Source organism: Cyprinus carpio, chromosome B23 (genome assembly GCF_018340385.1).
Source record: "Cyprinus carpio isolate SPL01 chromosome B23, ASM1834038v1, whole genome shotgun sequence".
Classification (NCBI taxonomy): domain Eukaryota; kingdom Metazoa; phylum Chordata; class Actinopteri; order Cypriniformes; family Cyprinidae; genus Cyprinus; species Cyprinus carpio.
This window is the reverse complement of record NC_056619.1, coordinates 17108329-17129704: the sequence shown is the minus strand read 5'-3', so window position 1 is coordinate 17129704 and position 21376 is coordinate 17108329. Positions and strand designations below refer to the sequence as shown.

Sequence of the window (21376 nt, the reverse complement as noted above, 5' to 3'; positions counted from 1 at the left end):
ACCCACCTTCACCTTCACCTCTCTGTTTTCAGCATCAAAGGGCAGTCATGGCTCCAGCTGGGTGGCCACCGGCCTCTTATTTCCCCCCACATGCTCTCTTGCCATTCATTCTGATCCAGGCCCCGTCAGGGCTGAGCGGACCCATGGGATCCGACCAACGGGACTGCTCATGGCCACTTCCTGGTCATTTAAGACCTGTGCCGCAGAATGGAGGGCCATTGTCCAGACTTTTATCTGATGGCCCGAGCCAAAAGGCAGACAAAGCCAAGTGCCTGGAGACTCACCCCTTCCGCTTTGCTGAGGTTACGGTGCTTTTTTTAAAGCATGGCGATGGATGATTAAAAAGAGGTGAATGAAACTTAAATATTATCAATGAAAACAAACATCAGCCGTTTTAAATAAGCATAACTAATTGTGATAAAATAAACAAGTTTTATAAGATCAAGGCAAGGGTCTATGTAGGTGAAATATTAATCATAGGTGAAGGAAGTGACTGCTGTGTGGAAGTGAGTTGATAAATCTACTTTGTTATTTTGTTAAGCTATGATCTTCATTCTCTTATAATTATTTTCAGAACCATTTCTTGTTTCATACATTTTTATTGCACATAGAAATTGTGCATACACATGCCAGTTTATACATTTTATAATTTATGCTAAAGTGCAACCCTGCCTCATCAGAGCTCTTAGTCAATCTGTCACAACTAAGGATTAATAGCAGTACAGAATTGTGACATAAAAGTTCTTTGAAAATGTGTTGAACTGGGTGGAAGATAGTTCAAATTATAATAGTTTAGTATATTAAAATATATAATAATATAAAAAAACATTCAAAGGTTAGGTCTCTTATGCTCACAAAAGCAAAAATACATATTGTGAAATATTATTACAATTTAAAATAAGTATTTTTATGTTAATATATTTTAAATGCCATTTATTCCTGTGAAAAAAAAAAAAAAAAATGAAAAAATGAATTTTCAGCAGGCACTGGCCTTTCTCCAGTCTTCAGTGTCACATGATCCTTCAGAAATCATTATAATATGTGGATCTGGTAGTCAGCTAAAATTAAAATTGTTGATCTGCATATTTATGGAAACTGTGATACATTTTTTAGGATACTTAGAACGATTAAAAGAACAGCATTTAGTTAAAAGCATGTGGAATTAAAATTTTTTGCTGGGTCCAAGCAGAATAAAAATATAAATTACTAAATATTGCTGTAGATAACTTTTGAATCGTGTAGCCTACATATTTACATACATATTTTTATCAATTAACTAAAAACTAATATTATTTATATAATGTAAGACTTGTTAATGATTTAAAGACTGTCCCCTAGTGGAGAGGTTGATACAAGACAACCTCATACTTTATTAGGTGTGAATTAATTTTTTCAATCAAAACCCATTCAGGCTCAGCAGACATCATGCCTGTATATTGCCCTGCTGTTTGGGTTGGAGGCATCCCCTTAGTGCCCTCTTTTCCCACAGGTAGACAGGTGATGGCTGCTATACAGAGCTGGCATTGTGTTTCTCATCAAAGAGAGAGTTGTTGAAGAAGCTGTGCTGTTCTGGACTATCATACACATCAGTGCAGGTGTGCAGAGGGGGGATGGTCACCGGATCACTCACATTTGAGCCATGCTTAGTCTACTGCATGAACACATCTGTGTTTTTGGAAAATATATAGTGTATCTGTTATTCTACAGAGTTCTGTCTTGTGAAGTCTGTGCAGAACAAACTGTCTGTTTATTATGTTAGACTGTGTTTATGAATATTGCAACAGGCCTATGTGAAGCACATACTGTGTAGACTCAGTGGTTCATCATTGACTCAGCACTGCTCTCTGCTGGACCAGACCTTGCAATACAGACAGTTGAAACTTGTTTCCTATTTTCTCATGAAAAAAAGAAACAAAATCTTAGTTAATACAGATTCAGTACAGTCAATTTAATTTAAATTTATAGTATTTAAATTAGTATTCCACATAGGAAATACATTTTAAATGAAAATATTATTAATAAAATAGCCTAATATTTGCATTTAACTAGTCACATTACTTAAATATTCTATCTTCTGAATATTTTCACAACGTAAAAAAATTAACAAAACTTTTCTATCATTTACTATAATTTTTTAATGCTTAATTTAACGCAAATGACAGCCCCACAAGAACAGAGATGCATATTGGTTTTTGATGTGAAAATATTATTTTCTCTGCTATGTGGATTATCTACTTTGATATAAAAAAGCAACAGGATAGATATTTACAACAAATGTATGATGGAGTGTAAAAGCAGTATGATAAATAAGCAGACGGCACCCAACCTAGACCGATCTATCCATCTCTGCGTTTCCCCACTTTGACTTCTTTTATTTTTGAAGATCAAGCAATGGCAAAAAGTTGAATAATTCTGTGTCTTTGATCTACACACACAAGTACGAGTTCATTTCCATTTTTAATTTTTTATTTTTTTTTATTCCTCTCTGTAAAAGTGCCAGCATCAAGATTTACCTTGGTGTGCAAATGTGCTGGAATAGGTTAAAAGGAAATCTCCCTGCTCTCTCAAAGCTGAAGTGCAGATGTTATGAAGTTAATTAAAAATTTAGCAATTTGTTTCTTCAGCACCAATTTAGGTTGCATCAAATGGGAGAAAGGAAAAGGGGGGAAAAATTGAGCGGGAGAGATGCATAAACCTGTCACATTACATTTTTGACTAGAAAATGTCAGTACAAATATCTGGAATAACTATATAATGTTTTTATGTTTAGTATATTAAAAATAAAATACTTTTTATTTCCTCTGGCTATACACATTAATAAAAACAAAAATTCTTTATTGGAATCTTTGGTTCTATGAAGAACCTTTAACATCTAAAGTTCTTAGAACATTAATAATGAGGTTCCACTCTGACAAGGTTCTCTCAAAGTTATGAACCCTAACTCTTCCAATAACATTAAGAGAACGTTCCCTTAACATCCATATAACAAACACATATATATATTTTAAATTGTATATATATATATATATATATATATATATATATATATATATATATATATATATATATATATGTTCTTTTTTTTTAGCTGGGTTTCCATTTAACAAAAAGTAACATATAAAAAAGATTCTTTCTCACTAAAAATTTTTTTCCATCTCACAAAAAACTCTTTAAAAAAAATTCTTTCTCACTAAGAATTTTTTTCTTTCTTTTTAAGAACTGTTTAATGAAAGGTTATTTTTCTTCTGTGGTAGCACTGTGAAAATCTCCGTTTGAAACCTGCATTTTTTTTTAGAGTTTAAAGGGATAGTTCATCCCAAACTGAAAGTTCAGTTATCATTTATTCACCCTCTTGAAACATATTTTGAAATAACTGATACAAGAACTGGTTTTGCCCAAACACTGAAATTGTCCATCACATTACATTCTCTTAGGGGTCTGTGCAGACAATCCTGCATCTCCACCACCGTCAAAACCTGTTGACAACTAACTTGACTTGTCAACGCTCATTACTCACAAGCTGCAATATCCAGAGTATATTCCACAAGCTTTTTTAACAGCTATCACGGTACAGTAAGCCAGTGCTTCATAAATAATTATCGATGTTTACTGATATTGCATCAGATTGTTGACACAGACCGTGTGTTTCTTTCTGTTCGCACCTAAATAACGGTGCCTTGCAGAAAAGGTGTCAAGTCTCCAGGGAGGGTCTGCCAGCCCCCCCACTACCCACTGCCTGATCATGCCCCTGACATGAATGGGGCTTGGATCCTCGGCACAGGTGTTGCAGCAGCGTTGGCACAGAATTCCCATGCCCGAGCACACAGCCCAGTGTTAACCGCTATCTGCTGGCTCTTCCCAGCGGACCTGTGCTTCCATTGAGGGATATTACAAGCGGCAGGCGCTCTCCTCTGATCTGCATGCGCTCGGCACTCTCTCAGTCCTGGGTGAATAGTGCTTGACTTGTTCAATTTGTTTAGAAGCCTCATTCAGCGCTTTGAAGCCACGCATCTTAGCATAAATCATAACCTGTCTAGTTGCTCACAAGTGCTTTGAAATGCAGCATCTGCTTTGAGTCCCTGCTTTACAATTAGTTAGGCAACATCAATAGATTGACTAAATATCATCTTTCTTCATAATGAAGTGTTTGGGGTATACTGTAGCTTATGAAAGGAGAGCGTTGACTTATTTATTTATCTTTTTTATTTCACCTGGATTTAGTGGACAGCTGATGTTCGTCAATGAGATAGTAGGCTATAGAAGGATAACCTACTTAGAGTGTATTATGGTTTTGGGGCATTGAGCTTGTTGTTTACTCTTTCATCACTCCATTCCTGTTATCTGTTTGTTCATTTGTTTTCCAAACTAGAACCGTCTGTTCTGTTGTGGGGAAAGAGGAAGAAAAGATCTTAGAAGACAAGGAGTAAAACTGTCTCTGACGTGCCTGCTTGTCGTCAGCGGTTGAAGTGAACTCAATGAAGGGAAGTCAATAGACGTAATGTACAGTAGACCGAGACATCCTGAAAGGACTTTCTCACAAATGCCTCACTCAGTGTGTGTCATTCCAGTGGTGACTCAGAAGTATGTCACTTGTTAGTTCATGATTTCAAATTTATCAAATTCATGTTATTAAAGGTCAATGTTAGAAATTAACCAGGGCTCAGAAAAAAATGACATGAAAATCATTAAAAATTTGGAGAAAAAAACATTTTCTATCTATCTATCTATCTATCTATCTATCTATCTATCTATCTATCTATCTATCTATCTATCTATCTATCTATCTATCTATCTATCTATCTATGTCTATTTACTGCTTTTAACAACATACAAAATAATATAATTACTAATTCAGTTAATTTCAGTTCAAGTCCAGGAAATAGTATGAAAATCATAATATAACAAAAAAATAACATATTTTAAAAATTAATGGAAAATTATGCGTATTTTTATTTATTTATTTATGCCCCCCGCCCCACACCCCTCTATACTCATCTCTAACATATTGCTAGAAATAAAAAAGCAAATCAGTAACAAATGACTGAAAATTCATTGAACTAAAGGTGTGAACATATATGTTATATGAAAATGCCCATCATTCCTTAGTACATTGTGCAAGTTAGCATTATGAATTTGTATCAGGAATTAATTTGTCGTTGATCCATCACAGTAGATTTGGTCTTATTATTGTCTGCACACTCAATTTAACCATAGATCAAAGAAACCTTGATCCAATGTTCTTCTCCATCATAATGCACCCCCTTCAGCCTGTAACATTAGGAATTCTTTTTGCATCAAGAAAAGCAGTAAAAAATAAAAGAAAAAAACACTTAAGTTTCTCATTTTCCAAAGGCAGGTATTTGATCAGTAGTCATAAATTAAAGGTACGGGGGTGCAAATTACGGCATGAGGATTAGATAAAAGCACCTCTCTGTCAAAAGGTGGCATCTTCAAAGAGCCCCTGGTTAAGCAGCACACAACAGCACACCGCCGATGCTTGGCATGGCCCGCTGCCGGATGACATCTCTCCATGCATTATGGGGGCTGTGCTAACCGTGGGGGCCAAACAGCTGCTGATGGAGGTGTGCAAACACAAATAAATCTACATCTGTGAGCAGAGAGCCGCTGCTCGTGTCAGGGACTCATCTCATCACTAATGCATTGGATGAGTAGGCAGCATATGGCTTGAGATACAGGGTGGAGGAGGGGCACAGAGGGGACTGAGTGAGGAGAATTCATATAAAAATGAAAGTTCTGTTGTTACTCACCCTGATGTCACAAAAGAAGATGTTCTGAAGAATCTTTGTAACCAAACTGTTGTGGGTCCCACTGCCCTCTATTGTAATTTTGTTTATAGTGAAGGTCAATGGGAACTGAAATGGTTCAGTTACCAACATTTTTCAAATTATCTTCTTTTATATTCTGCAAAAGAACGTCATACAGATTCAAAATAACATGAAGGTATTGCATCATATTTTTGCCACATGATTAAAAAAAGTGAATTGTGACTTTTTCATCTCACATTTCATACTTTTTTTTTCTCAGAACAGAACTTTCTCTCGCAATTCTTTTTTGTCACATTTCTGACATTTTCTTGCCATTGTGAGTTTATATCTCACAATTTTCGACTTTTTTTCCCCCTCAGAGAAAAAGAGAGAATTGTGAGATATAAACTCACAAACTCAAGAATTGTTAGATTAAAAAAAAATAGGTTGTAATCACCTTTTTTTATTTATTTTTTATTTTTTCCAGTTGCAAAAACAAGCTTCCATTTGAAAATGACAGAATGAATGAAGACAGAATAATCATTTTGGTGAGAATTATGCCTTCAATAATGATTATAGACTTTAAGGCTCCAAAGAGTATTTAAATATGTATGATACTATTTACTTAGCATACACAACAAAAAATAAAGTAACCATCTTTTCTTAGTGGGAATTCACAGCGATGGCATAGAAGAACCAGTTTTGGTTCCCCCAAGAATCTTTCAGTGAACAGTTCAAAAACTAACAATCTTTTCAAAATCTGAAAAACATTTTAATAATCTAAAGAACCCTTTTCCACTGTAAAGAACTTTTTGTGGAATGAAAAGGTTCTTTGTGGAACCATTGATGCCAATAAAGAATCTTTATTTTCTTCATTCTTTCCGTAAAGAAAACACTGAAGTCATCACTCACTTTTGTCCCTTCCATGTGAATGCCATCATCACTGCCAGAAGTCAAGTCAAGTCACCTTTATTTATATGGCACTTTTAACAAAACAGATTGTGTCAAATCAGCTTCACAGTATCAAGCAAATTCCATATCCATTTAAACAGCTTTTCTTGGAATGTAGGAACAATTGTGATCTGCTAGCTTGGTATAGGAAGGTTAGACTCCTCTAACCAAATGTTTAGGTTTTGAATGCTGGTTAAATGTGATAGGTTGTTTTTTCACTTCCTCTTCTAATGAAATAGGCAATGTTTCTAACTAAAGTGATTTGACAGAAAAAATATGTATTGCAAAGTTAGTTAACATCCAATCAGAATTCCATGATTATATTAGTGATTTCCACAGAGTAAAGCTTTCTGCCATGTAATCAAATGGAGGTACAGGAATTATACGTGTAATTAGAACACAGCCATCAAAGCCTGACATACCGCTCACATGTCTCACTGTAATTCTGAGCTTCTAAGGAAATTGGCTGGGGTCCATGTGCTGTGCAATACCCACATTAACTTGACATTGTCAGGTGTTCTGACTATTTATTTTCTTTTGTTTTCAGTGTGTGTTTGCGTGTTATGAGCCGTATTTGATTGATAATCCGCCTGTTCTTTTCTTTTGTTTTCAGCCGGGCTTGTATATTATTTATTTTATGTTGCTTTAGACTGACAGCTATTTTGGGGAATTAGTCTTTAGTCTTTAAGGGGTTTAAAGAACATGATCCATAAATAAACAATGCCCCCCTCACACCGTAAATTAGTAATCATTCATTTTAAATTTCAGATACGTTATTTGCACACACCAACATCTGCTGTGTCTGAGTTCAGTGCATTTTAATAAGTGTCAGAGTAAAGTAATAAAGTAATAAAAGTATTGTGTGTCCAAAATCCACATTGAAAAAATTAGATCAAATAAAATAATAATAATAATAATAAATAAGGCATATTAGATACTAAGACATTCTGAAATACATTTTATTATTTGAATAGTGTTGTTTTTAGTGGAAAAATGTATAGAAATGCAAAATAGCATTTTCATTAATGATCTCAGTCTTTTGGACACTTTTGTGTATAATTTTAGAAAGTTTTTTTCTCATTATAAGAAGCAAATGAACTTCACTGTGTTCAAAAGTTTGGGATTTGTAATGTTTTTGAAAATGCTCTCTTTGGTATTTGTTTTACCAAAAATATAGTCAAACTGAAATACTATTACAATTTAAAACTGTTTTCTATATTTTCATATATTTTAAAATGTAATTAATTCCTGTGAGGGTAAAGCTGAATTTCCAGCATCATTACTCCAGAATTCAGTGTCACATGATCCTTCAGAAATCATTTTAATATGCCGATTTAGTGGTCAAGAAACATTTCTTATTATCTATGTTTAAAACCATTTTTTTCCCAGATTTGTTAATAAATAGAAAGCTCAAAAGCAATCTTTTGTAACATTGTAAATGTCTTTTGATCAATTTAATACATCTTTGCTGAATAAAAGTATTAATTTCTTTTAAAAAAAAACTTACTGACCCAAGACATTTGAACAGTAGTCTGTATCAAATCATCTGTCTTCCAGTGAAACTGAGTGCTTGTGGTTGAATGTCTGGTCTTCAAACAGGATGTCTTTTCAATGTGTGAGAGTTCAAAGTGCTGAAGAATTCTTCAAAGCTCCGAACACTGAGCAAATTTCTTTCAGATGGCAACTTTCAGAGTTTGTCACATGACTTTGTGTGGGTCAAAGACCTGAATCGCTCTGGTTTACCATCCATTGTTGCTGTGGGATTAAGCAGTCAGGGTGTATTTAAATGACAGACGAGGCAGATCAGTGCTGAGGAAGGGAGTTTTTCCTTGCTGTAAAGTCTTCATTCTCATTTTTATATACAGTTCCAGTACCCCCTCCATTTCACTCTTCCTTTCGTCTTTCGTCTCAGGGAGTGCAGGCGCATGTCAAGCGATTGTTGAATTGAAATATTGATGTAGAATATCAAAGCACGGGGTATAGCTCCTGTGTTTCCTGAACTAACCGAAAGCTGCTTTGATCACAGGCTCCTGTGATCTGACTTCTGAAGTTGTTAAGAGTACTGAAAAACAAAATGCAAACAAACTTCAAGTGCCCCTAGTAATGCTAAAAGTTTCTCTGACAAGTAGATTTTTGTGCTTTTGCATTTTCACACATAAATGATGGAATTCCATCTCACATTAATGCAAATGGACAGCTGTTTAAAACACCTTTTTTTTACAAATTCTTTCATAGTTTCGAAATGCTTATGTGAGCATTTCATAGTGCAAAATAACTCTAATGCTTGACTCCAATTCAATAAATCTTCTTTCAAAAACTTTCAAAAATACTTTCAATCTAAACATTAAAAAATAAACATAAAAGTAATCAAAAAAAAAAACAATTTAAAAACAATTTAAAAAAAATATTTATTTTATTATTAACTAGATATATTTTAGACACTACTTTGAGGTACCTTGAAATAAATAAATAAATAAATGTATATTTAATAAATAAATGTATATTTATTCCACAATTTTTTTCTCAGAATTCTGAGTTTATATCTCACAATTCAGATTTTTTTTTTCTTGCAATTTTAAAAGCCAGAATTGTGAGATGGATAGTTAAATCGCAATTTAGATTTTTTTTCTCTCAAAATTTTAATATTATATCTCACAACTATCTGTTTATTTCTTGCAATGTGGACTTATTTTCTCAGAATTTCAAGAAACAACATTTGAATTGTGGGATATAAACACTTCTCACATCAGAAATGTGAGATAGAAAAGTTAGTTAATTAGTATTGTAAGATAACCTAACATAAACTCACAATTCTGAGAAGAAAAGTTCAAATTATGAGATATAAATTTGCAATTGTGAGAAAAAGTTGCAATTAACTTTTTAATTTTTTATTCTGTGGCAGAAACAAGAAAAAAAAGGAATTGTGATGTGATGTGAACTCTGAATTAAAGTCAGATTTGCAAAATCTAAACTTAAAATTCTGAGAGGAAAAAATTATATCACAATTATGTTCATTTCTCTTAATTGTGACTTATTTTCTCAGATTGCGATAACTGTGAGATATAAACTTAGAATTGTGAGAAAAAAAAGTGTCACAACTTTTAATTTTTTTTTATTTTGTGGTGGAAACAGGTTTCCTTGAATACAAATGTAGGATTTTTGAGGCCCATTCAAAAGGTGCTAGAGGTTCTCAAGACGGTTCTCCAATGCTTTAAGAATCCTTTCAATTTTATTATTTGCATTACAGTTTCATGTGTTCTAAAGATGCATTATATGAACATTAAATGAGAGATTATGGCGATTAAATCAAATATTTGTGCAAAAAATTGTGCAGTAAGCCAGGCCTAAAGCTCAGCATCATCTGCATCCTGAACTACTCAACATTCCTTGACACTGTCGTGGTAATTATGACCAGTGCTGTTCCTGATTGCATTGATTAGAGTTTTAGCTGGAAAGATGAAGGGGCAGCAGGTTTTTACATGCACTCTGTCTCATCCATTATGCCACATTTGTCAAGTTGGGGGTTTCAAGTCATTTAGTCCATGTGGGGCTGTAAACTGGCTTTTGGAGATGGCCAGCAGTACAAAAGCTTGTGGCTGGCTGTTTGGAGTGCAGATGGTCAAGACAGCTGGGACAATTTAGCGATCTGAGACTCTTAAACTGCCCTCCAGACATGCTAAAAAACAGCTTGACAACATGCCTGCTATTGTTTTGCTCATTTTATGAGGACATTGATCTTTGAATGAATGGATTTTGCATTTGTGATAGAGAAGAGTAGGAATCTTGCTGTCTGGACCAATAACAAATTTTAAGAAATTAGATTGTAAAGTTAAATTAAATCTATATTCTATAATACATATATTCTATGATAAATTAGAATGAATTTGCTAATTTACTACCATTACTTAAAATGATATTCATCTAAGATGACATTAAGAAAAACATAATATTCTACATATTGTATTATTTAAATATGATCTTTTTTTTGTAATATAATTTTTGACATAATGTTTTATAACTATTGGACATCTAGTATTTATTTTCTTTTGGATATTGCATTAATGGAGAAAAGTAAGACTTGCTGTCTGTATCACTAATAATTTTTAGAAATTAGATTGTAGACATAAATTAAATCTATATACTATACACATGAATACGTTTATATTCTCTATGATAAATTGTTTGATAAATAATGGTTTGAACTGAAATGAAAAAAGGCTAAGGGAAGTAATATATTTTATCTTACACATATCTATGTATTATATTACATTTACTACCATTTACAACCATTATTTAAATTAATATTTCAGATTACATGCTGAAAAAAAAAATCTAAATAAAAATAATAAATAAAAATATATATTCTATATGATATTAACCATTTATATATTATATAAAAAACGAGAGGGAAATATATATATATATATATATATATATATATATATATATAGAGAGAGAGAGAGAGAGAGAAAGAGAGAGAGGAGAAAGAGAGAGAGAGAGAGAGAGAGAGAAAGAGAAAGAGAATATATAAAATATTTTAAATAATGATAGTAAATTAGCATTATATGTGATCCTGGACCACAAAACCAGTCATAAGGGTAAATTTTTTGAAACAGATATTTATATATAATTTATTTTAATTAAGCTTTCCATTGATGTATGGTTTGATACGATAGGACAATATTTGGCCGAGATGCAACTATTTGAAAATCTGGAATCTGAGGGTGCAAAAACAACTTTAAACTTGTACAAATTAAGTTCTTAGCAATGCATATTACTAATTAAAAACTATGTTTTGAAATATTTAAGGTAGTAAATTTACATAATATCTTTGTGGAACATGATCTTTATCCTGATGATTTTTGGCATAAAAGAAAATTTGATCATTTTGATCCATACAATGTATTGTTGGCTATTGCTACAAAATTGAAGAGTTCAGATGCAAAAGCCTCTATGTCTGATGTTTTTCTTTAAAATTAGCATTTCCTTCTAGCTACTATATATAGGTTTCTATGTAAGTACTGGTACTTCTGAATGGGCTGAGGCTGGGATTTTAGCGTATTTGAAGTGAAAGTACTTGATGAACATATAATATGTGTGGAGAGCATTCACTCAGTATCTTTATCTCATTTTTGACCAAGATGCCTTTTAGAGGCTTTTGCATTGGAACTCTTCAAATAGACCTGTGCTACTTATGACTGGTTTTGTTGTCCAGGGTCACAAATATCATATCTTATACATTTTGTTTTTTCAATTCAAAGCATAATTTAATTTCAGTTCAAACCATATATAAATGGAGGAACTAACCATTTTATGCCTGAATGGATGTAGTAAACTAATCATGCTCAGGAAATAGTGTGCAGCCACCTAACAGCAGCCGAAACCTCTGTTAAAGGCAGTTCTCCTGATTGCCTGCCATCTCTACAGCTGCCTAATGAAGGCTGGGATCTGCGCTTGCTTTGGAAATGAGTTTTCCCTTGAAAACGGCGTAAGCCGTATCCAGGTCTATTTAAATGAGGTAACATGGGGAAGGTAAGCACAACCACTGGAGCATTGTTTGCACAGTTCAAAGTGAGGAGAGCGTACTTTGCACTTCAAAGACACTCATCTGGGAGGCAGTGAGAGGAGTGGGGGTTGGCTAGGGGAAGGAGGGGGGATTTAGGGGACAGGAAATAAGAATCTGGGTAATTAACAACTTCTGCTCCGTAATAAAGCATCCAAAAGGAGACAGAAGCAGCCTCCCCTACATAAACCCACCAAATTTCTGATGTGTTATACCTCCGTCCTCTGTTTCCTCCATTTTTTTTTTTTTTTTTGACTATTATTTTGTTTTATTAGTATTACACACCTTAATTGCCCCCCATACAGTGGAGGGATGTGCTGCTTATCATGTTGCGTTTAAAATTCAGTCTCTCTTACATTATTTTTACACAGAGCAACAATTTTGAGCAAAGTATGTTGATGGTTTGATGGTTTATTAAGAATATTATAGATTTTTTTTTTTTGAATGAACTCCAAGCAATCAGCAGTCAGTCACATTTAAGATAAACAGCCAAACAGAAACATTCATTCAGCTGTTCATTCAGTTAATTTGCAAATGTAAAATTTAACAGCTATCATTTCAAAGACTATCTATCTATCTATCTATCTATCTATCTATCTGTCTGTCTGTCTGTCTATCAATAAATCAATCTATCTATCTATCTATCTATCTATCTATCTGTCTGTCTGTCTGTCTGTCTGTCTTTCTGTCTAATGTGTGAATGAAATCACTAACTCAATATAAACAGTCATTAATGGGCTGAGTATCATATCCTAGGTTAGTTTATTTTAAAGCCAGTCTTTAAAATAAAGATTTATGTTACAGCAGCTCAATCCTATTTGACCGATCTGAAGACGACACCTACGTATAAGTTAAGCACGTTTCTTACGTGTCATCTCATTTCTCCATCACTGTGGTATATTTTAGCAGACTAAAGCAATGCATCTGCGAGGACAAAGGGCGATTGTTATGCGGCTGGAGGTGAGAGGCAACACAAAGCAGTGAGGATTTTCTATGTATTAAGATGTTAAATGGCTTTCCGACTTGAATGTAAATTCTGTGAGAAAAGACTCAAAGTGTTAGATGAACTTTGGATGCTCTGCATTTAATCCCTTTAAATGTGATGACGCCCTTAACTTGAACCCGGAGTGTGAAAATGTCACGCAGGGCTCTTTATTTATAATATCACTTCAGAGTGCGAACTACTGAGTGTGCATATTGATTTATTTCATTTGTTTTGTTGGAAACTTTTACTGATTACCTGGTATAGCTTCTTCACTCGCTTTTATAAATGGGACAAGAATAACAGCCTAATTCATTCGATCATTTAGCGTCATAATTAATACGCCATCTTTCCAGAATGATAAACTGACAACTAATAACAGCTGAAGAGATTAAAAACAGATTAACAAAAACCGCCTACAGTGGAACTAATATACATAAAATACTTTAAACCCCTAAAACTTACATTTGAAACTAACAATAGGGGGAAAATCATTATAAACCTATTAATGCCAATTAAGCAGTTAGAAATGTCACATTTTCATACGTATAATATATTTTAATATTCCTTTTAAATGCACATCAACTGCATGCAAAAATATGTTTTATTATTATTATTATTATTATTTAAAGGGTAATTTAAAAAGTTAAAATTTGCGTGGTTCGTCGCACTTTTATGTAATTACTGATGGAAAAAATCGAGTTGAAACTCTTAAATTCAAGTGGAAATTATTGTGACTAGCTACATATTGTTGGTTTTATTAAGTTATTATAAAGTCTTGATTGTAAGAAGCAAGTGTGCTCATTTCGTTTTTAATTTGTGACAAAAGAACGAGTCGTTAAACCTGTAAATATCAGATATATGTAAACATATATATATATATATATATGTAAACATCTTTCATAGTGGACTCTTCTCATCAACAACTAAAGTAACGGGGTTCTCACAGATTAACATTTGGCAAAATTAAATTAGAATGAAATGAAGGTTAAAATACACACCCCTCTTGCTAATCTCCCAAAGATTGCCCTCCCCAATATTCCCCCTCCGCATCTCTCCTCCATTCACTGGCCCTCCTGATACATACTTAAGAGACCCCGTCGAGAGGATCTTTTCCCTATAAAGAGAAGATGCAATCCGACCGCCTTTGAAATGATCCTCAGGACTTATTGCGACAGGCCCTTCAGTCGCACTTCAAAAGGACGAGTCCTGGTTTGAAAGCCGCTGCTTTTGAAAAAGGGACCTAGAAAACCAGGAGCAAGAGCGCGAAGTGGTCAAAGATTCTTACAAACCGATAAAGGACAGGAGTAGGAAAAGAGAATCAAGGGATTATTGATGACCACTATATCTAAACTCATGCATAGGTAACCTGGTTGTGTAACTGGGTCAATCCGTGCAGGATCTTTGCGCGCCTCTTCGCCCGCACGCTCTGACTTTGGCACGGTTACGCACTGCGCGCCGCGCTTCACGCAGGTGTGGATATATCTTAAAGCTCCGGTGCACACATGGCTGCGTTGACCTTATCCAGAGCGGATAATTTCCTGCACAATTTCTTACAGGTACTGCACTTTTTCTTTTTAATAAATTTGTTTTATCATACATTTTCCGCTTACTAGAGATACGTTGGCACAATTAAATCAACAACTTATATATTTTTTTTAAATCATCTAGTTTCCATTGATTTAAAATGTGACATTTTTTCCTCCAAATTTAAGAACTATACTGAGTTTCAGAACAGTTAATAAATGTAATTTAAAGTAATTTAAAGTAATTTAAAAACGAATTTAAGTAACTTAAAGTTGTCATTATGGCAAGATTATCTATTACATTAAATATATTCACCTTAAAAAAGAATTAGAATTTAGTAAAATGAGCAGCATTATTTTTTATTTTTATGAATTATTTTGAAATTATTAATTTACAGATTTAAAAATAATTCCAACTAATAATAAAAACTAAAAACAAGGCTGTGATTAAACTTTTTTATATGCCAAATATAATTCTATATAATTCTAAATCAATTCTGAATATATGAAAATATCAAGGTTCATTTAGTTACAATGATTTGTTTTCTCCCCTCTAGGATCGTACTCCTAGCTCCTCTCCAGAAAGCGGTCCTAACACCCTTTCCTTTTTGGCCACCACATGCAGTCAGGCTTGGCAGGAGGGGTCTCAGCTCCCTTACGAGGGGCCGGTGGGCTCCACTTCCAGCATGTTTCAGCTCTGGAGCAATGACGTGGCCCCAAACTCCAGCTTGAGCGCCCACCAGATGACCTTCACCATGCCCAAAATGCAGTTCCCCGGCCACATGCAGTCCACCCTGGGCTCGCACTCCCATCATCACCATCATCACCACCATCACCACCACGAGCTCCCCCTCACCCCTCCAGCCGAGCCTCCGTCTGCCTACTCATTCGATCTGTCTCCAGTAAAGATGCTCTCCTCCCAGGCACAGGGGAACGTGCCGTACTACACGCAGCACAACGCTGTGGGTCAGAACTTTCCTAGCTTCCTTCAGAATGCTTCAGGAAGACCTCACCTGCCAGGTGGACACGTTGAGGACGGCCAGCAGTGGTGGAGTCTTCCTCAGAGTAACAGCGCACACTCCGGGCACCCCTTCTCTCTGGGACGCCAGCTGGTTTTGGGCCACCAGCCTCAAATCGCTGCTCTTCTGCAAGGAACCTCAAAAGGTCTGTTGAGCTCAACTCGCCGTTGTCGCAGATGCAAATGCCCCAACTGCCAGTCCACGGGAAACGGAGGTGCTGCTCTGGAGTTCGGGAAGAAAAGACTACATATTTGTCACATTCCAGATTGCGGCAAAGTCTACAAAAAAACCTCTCACCTGAAGGCGCACCTGCGCTGGCATGCCGGCGAGCGGCCCTTCATCTGCAACTGGCTCTTCTGTGGAAAGAGCTTCACTCGCTCAGATGAGCTGCAGAGGCATCTTCGCACACACACCGGGGAGAAGCGTTTCGGCTGTCAGCAGTGTGGGAAAAGGTTTATGCGGAGTGATCACCTCTCCAAGCATGTGAAGACCCACCAGAGCAGGAAGAGCCGGTCCAGTCAGCCTTCTCAAAGTGAGACTGATGCACTGCTAAGCAACATTAAGAGAGAGTAAAGGATGCTGAATGCAAAAGAACACAGTATAGTATCAGGAATGAAAGCAGAGACCCTTTGAGGCCATTTGTGTCATCTAAAAAATTTTTATAGAAAAGGTGAAATTATTAAAAATACAGTACATTCCAAAAAGCAATAGGAGCATGGGCCTGTTTTGAAAACACTGGAGCAAACACACACCATGCTGCACTGAAATTGATCTTTGAGACCTTAAAGAGACTTTAGGTCACAGTGGATGTGATAGAGCTGATAAAAGTGACATTTTTTTATGGCTTCTTATGACCAAATTTGCCCTTGCACATTTATTTAAAGATAATTCAGTTCCTCTAAAGAATTTCTCTGAACAGCAAAATCAAAAGTATTTGTTACATGGTAAAAATGTCATTTGTTTACATTTTGTTGTTGCTTTCTCTAGTTTTTAGGGAAAATTGATGCCTTATATTAAAATCATAAATTCTGGTTGCAAAATTTGCCAACATTATTCCCTGCAGAGAATGGCACTGCTATAAATCTATTTCAGTCTTAATCTAAATAGTTTCAAGACATGAACCAATTGTATATAATGTTGATATAGCGCACAGTTCTATAAAGACCAGCATGTGAAATATTAATAAACACAAATAACTGCAACTCATAATCTCGTGCTTTGTTTTGTTCATTCCTTCACAGCGTTTAATACTTTGTCAAGCACACTTAATGCATTTTAACAGATGTGTGAAGTTCAGCAAATGGCTAATGTTAAATCTAACATGGCGTGTCGGACCTCAGCGTTTTGCATTTATTCTAATGTTAATGTTCTACCATTCAGGATGCTAATTTAAGGTGGTCATTGTTTCCAAGGTGTCGAGGAAGCACTTAAAGCAAAGACACATGACTGGAGAGTCTTCAGATATTTTACAGTTGTCAGTAAATAGTCGGGCCATTCATGAGAACAGTGGTCTGACCTTCTCCCATCAAGTTCACAGTCATGTTGTCTCGTAATGGCCGGTGTAAATAACAGACAACAGTCACTAAGGATAGCGCTCTACTGGAGCTCACTGTGAATGGACCCCCGGCTGTTTATATCCCACTTGCCGTGACAGAAGTCGCTTTGATTTGGCACCTTTGTGATAGCGAATGCTCACAAACCCTCTTCCCCCATCTGTGTGTGTAAATGAACCCTTTACTGCTCAAGAATGACTAGAATGTGACTTAAACAGACATTAACCAGATGTCTGCATGTGTTAACTAGATTCCCTATAGCCAGATCACAGAAAGCTCACTCAACTTCTTGTCTGATATCAGTATGATTCTGGTCTTTCGCTTTTAAAAAAAAAAAAAAAAAATCCAATATACTTTATCTTTTTTTACAAAAAAGTTGAGATACACCACAGCAAAAATGACTGTGAAGGATTTCATCCATGTAGGTCAACATAAAGTTTCTGATGGAGTTTAATAAGAAGAAATTTAACAACCAAGTCTATTTCCGACCAATTGCTTCTGAATAAACTACACCAGAACCTACTTAATGGGGTTAAGTTGTCACAATAACTAAATATTTTTTTGTTTGTTTGTTTGTTTTAAAAAAAGCCAAAAAGTCCAAATACACAAATTTTGACTTTTTCTCTTGCAATGATTTTGTATGCTCGTTTCAAACATCCAGATCAAAAGAGTCTAAAAACCAAATAATTTCTGTGAATTTTATCTCAGAAAATAAAATATCATTATATTTTTATTATCATTATATCCTGGAACTAATTACCACAATGAAACCACACTGGGATACAAAAAAGGTCAATTATTTAATGAAGATTATAGTTTTAGATTATAATTAGAATATAATTTTGACTGAAAGGTTTAACTTTGTTTTGTGGGGCAAAAACATTTTTCATAATATTAGTGCAAGTTGTCATATACTTTACATTTTGTAATTTTAAACAAATGATAATTACAATTTAATTTATAGTTTTTTTACTGCACAATTTTGCTGATAAGCCAAATAATAGCTATTTAATGGAAGTTTCAATGTGACTTCGACAAGTTGCCCTTTTATAGGTCATGTTCAGTGAGCTACATTGGGATTTCTTTGTATGTTTCTTTTTTTTTCTATACAGAAACTGACTTTCCAAAACAATCTTAGAAATATTTTAGTGTGACAACTAGCCCCGGTCTCCCTTATACAACGAATACACATCCTCAAAGACATAACGCAGCAAACGTCTATGAATACAGCAGAAAAGGAAACATTGTATGTTCCTAAACACTCTTGTGTTCCAAAAGGAACCAGTTTAATTTGATATAATACAATGATAGGTTTTGTCACATAGACATAGATCATGTTCAATTCTTTCTCTACATCATGTCCTTCATCTTTTAGAGGTGTTCTTCAAAATAGCATGCAACAATGTAAGATTCAAATCCACATTTGTGGAAAGGCAGTACAGGAAAGCTTTCAGTTTATACAGGGCTATGACAAATTATTTGATTTCTGCTGATTTGAATAATACGTCAAGGCAAGAGAAGGTTGTTACAATCATTTTAAGGATATTTATGCGAATGCATCTGAAACATGCCGACAGTATAGCACATGAGCTTTGGTGCAGAGTTTTGAATTTGAAGTTTTAAACTGATCTGTGAAAAAGACTGATTGGTTGTGTATACAGCGCTGAAGTCCTCTGGCACCCTCTGTTGGAAAGAATGTGCAATGAGCTAAACGGAGTGAAAGTGCTTATTGATCATGCTTCATCATCAAATACCAAACACATACCATCCCTTCTTTGGTGAGACATCCAACATTTTATGACAAACTATATGTTTCAGACTCGATTAACAATGTCAATCCTCTTTCTAACTAATGATTTGGTTTGTCATTAACAAATAATTTGCTTTAATAAAAACTATAAAACAACTAAACAAAACACAATGTTTTGAAAACTTTGGAAACTTTGACATATTTAGCTTTTCCCCTTGTTCTTATGAAAACATTTTCCTAAAAATTAAGCAAGTGTTCTAGCTTGTTTTCAAATGATCGATAAATTAACTGAATTACATTTTAGGCTTAATATTTCATTCATTTTTGTGTAAAGGGTACTGGCACCTGCTTTTGGCACATAATGACATGATAATTTACCTTTGGCCTTAATTAAGTTATATAATAATAATAATAATAATAATAATATCTAACAATTCAGCAACCTAAATTTGTATGACAAGACCTGCAGAGTAATCCAGGCAGTGTGCATTACACAAAGAGTAGCAGTTCATACCAAAAATCTTCGTGTAACATCTTTTATACCCACACTTCAAGTTCTTCTGCTGTAACAACTGCTGTCCATCTTTCAGTCCAACCCTTGAGCAGTTCCTCCAGATGCTCATTGTGTGTGATCTCTTATTTCCACCTGTAGTTGTGAAGTCTGAACACGAAGCTCCGCAAGTGGCATCGCTCACTGTCCTCTACAATGGAGTTGACTGGTCTTCGAGAATTCAAACATCCAATTAGTGAAGAGAAAGCCAAGTGTCTGTGTCTCCATGCACAGATCATTCTTCTACATACAGTATATACAAATTAGCTACATTTAGAGTCTGTTTCCCCTTAGCTCCTTCAGAAGAGTTTACGCAGCCCACAAAAGCATTCAGTATAGATGGGAGATAGAAAGACAGCTTCTGTAAAGAGGCACCAATAGTCCGAAACCTTTAAAATCCAGCGTGAGCCCACTAAGGACCCTCTTATGTTCATAATAATACAGTATGTTCTCTGCAAAACACATCTGATGGAAAATGTTCAGTATGTTTGCAAAGATGAAGCCATCAGAATTTAGCACACAAATACTCATTCATACATTACATGCACGCTTGCCCAAATGCATCCTCACACCCTCAAATAAAGGTTTACTCTGGTTCCTGCTCCAGTGACCTCCCAATATAGGAATGGTTGATTCTCCTTTGAACAAAACAAAACTTTAATAAAAGACAACAATAACAACAAAAAACAGAGAAATTATATAAAACAATTTAAAAAGTCACTAGGTAATTCGCGTCACAGGTTTAGGAAAAATACCACAAGATAACAGACGTGAATAAAGTCCAGACTGTGGCATGCTCTGGTGCAAAATCAGAATTAGGGTCATTTCCATTCACAGGTCATCCTCATCAAGCTGGGCCAAGTTACTGGAGCGCTGAAGAGTGGAGGAGGGACTTGGAACAGCCATGCGTCCCTCTCTCGGTGAAGATCTGCGGCCAAAATAGCCCAATATCGACAAAAATATAGTAAAAAATGAAATATATATTTATATAAAGAAAAAAATAGAATTATGAGATATAGTGTCACATCGCGAAATATAAAGTCACAACTGGGATATGAAGTTGAATGTGTAAAGATATAAAGTCACAATTATAAGAAATGTTTGCATATGCCACATACAGTCATAATGTGACATAAGCCACAATTATGAGAAAGAAAAAACACAATTGTGTGCTATAAAATTACAATATAAGATACAAAGTCACAATTATAAAAAATGCAATTAGCATGTTGCAAAGTTGCAAGTGAGATATATTAAGTCTCAGTTACCTTTTAATTTTTTTTTTAAGTCTCACAGGCTTCCATAGGATTAAAATTTCTCCCCGGAAAATTCATCTGAAATCTTAATTTGTGAATGTATAAAGGTTTGCGATGCGTGCAGCAAAGAAATTCCTGTCTATTCCCCAAGCAGAGAATAATGAGCTGTCACAAGCCTAGCGCTAGTCTAAAAATGGCTGAAGAGTCTTAATTACCAGGAGCAGCCCAAGATATTAAGAGTAATATGTTTGTTACACGGTTTATGACATGACTAAAATAGGCATGACTGAAAATTGTCACAACAGAGCTTCAGAAATGACGACATATTGTTCAACACTCCTGTCAGATCAAGAATCCTTGTTAGATATGAGAGAGACAGATGTGTTATTGTCTTATGCCTTGCTTTTTGGTTCTGTCTAGAAACTCTGAAAGCTTTTCACACTTATTATAAACCTCAGATC

General features: G+C 34.9%; 2 protein-coding genes across 2 annotated transcripts in view; one reads left to right on the top strand and one right to left on the bottom strand.

The window, feature by feature from the left end:
- Positions 1 to 14378: 14378 nt before the first annotated feature.
- LOC122141948 (transcription factor Sp5-like) lies at positions 14379 to 17031 on the top strand. Its single transcript, XM_042750846.1, has 2 exons — positions 14379 to 14820; positions 15345 to 17031. The coding sequence occupies exons 1-2, from the start codon at positions 14767 to 14769 to the stop codon at positions 16377 to 16379; spliced, it is 1089 nt and encodes a 362-aa protein (XP_042606780.1). The 5' UTR covers positions 14379 to 14766; the 3' UTR covers positions 16380 to 17031.
- Positions 17032 to 19657: 2626 nt separating this feature from the next.
- The window catches only part of LOC109064115 (rho guanine nucleotide exchange factor 25-like), a 64019-nt gene continuing 62300 nt past the window's right edge, over positions 19658 to 21376 (bottom strand). Inside the window, exons 17-18 of the mRNA XM_042750115.1 lie at positions 21077 to 21082; positions 19658 to 20604 (exon numbers count right to left, since the gene is read on the bottom strand). Coding sequence (XP_042606049.1) covers positions 20491 to 20604; positions 21077 to 21082 — 120 coding nt within the window. The 3' untranslated portion in view covers positions 19658 to 20490. The remainder of the gene's footprint in view (positions 20605 to 21076; positions 21083 to 21376) is intronic.

Excerpts from the sequence above, each read along its gene's own strand:
- LOC122141948 (XM_042750846.1), top strand. The coding sequence starts at position 14,767 with ATGGCTGCGTTGACCTTATCCAGAGCGGATAATTTCCTGCACAATTTC. Across the intron at positions 14,821-15,344 it reads TCCTGCACAATTTCTTACAG|GATCGTACTCCTAGCTCCTC; the intron begins GTACTGCACTTT and ends TCTCCCCTCTAG.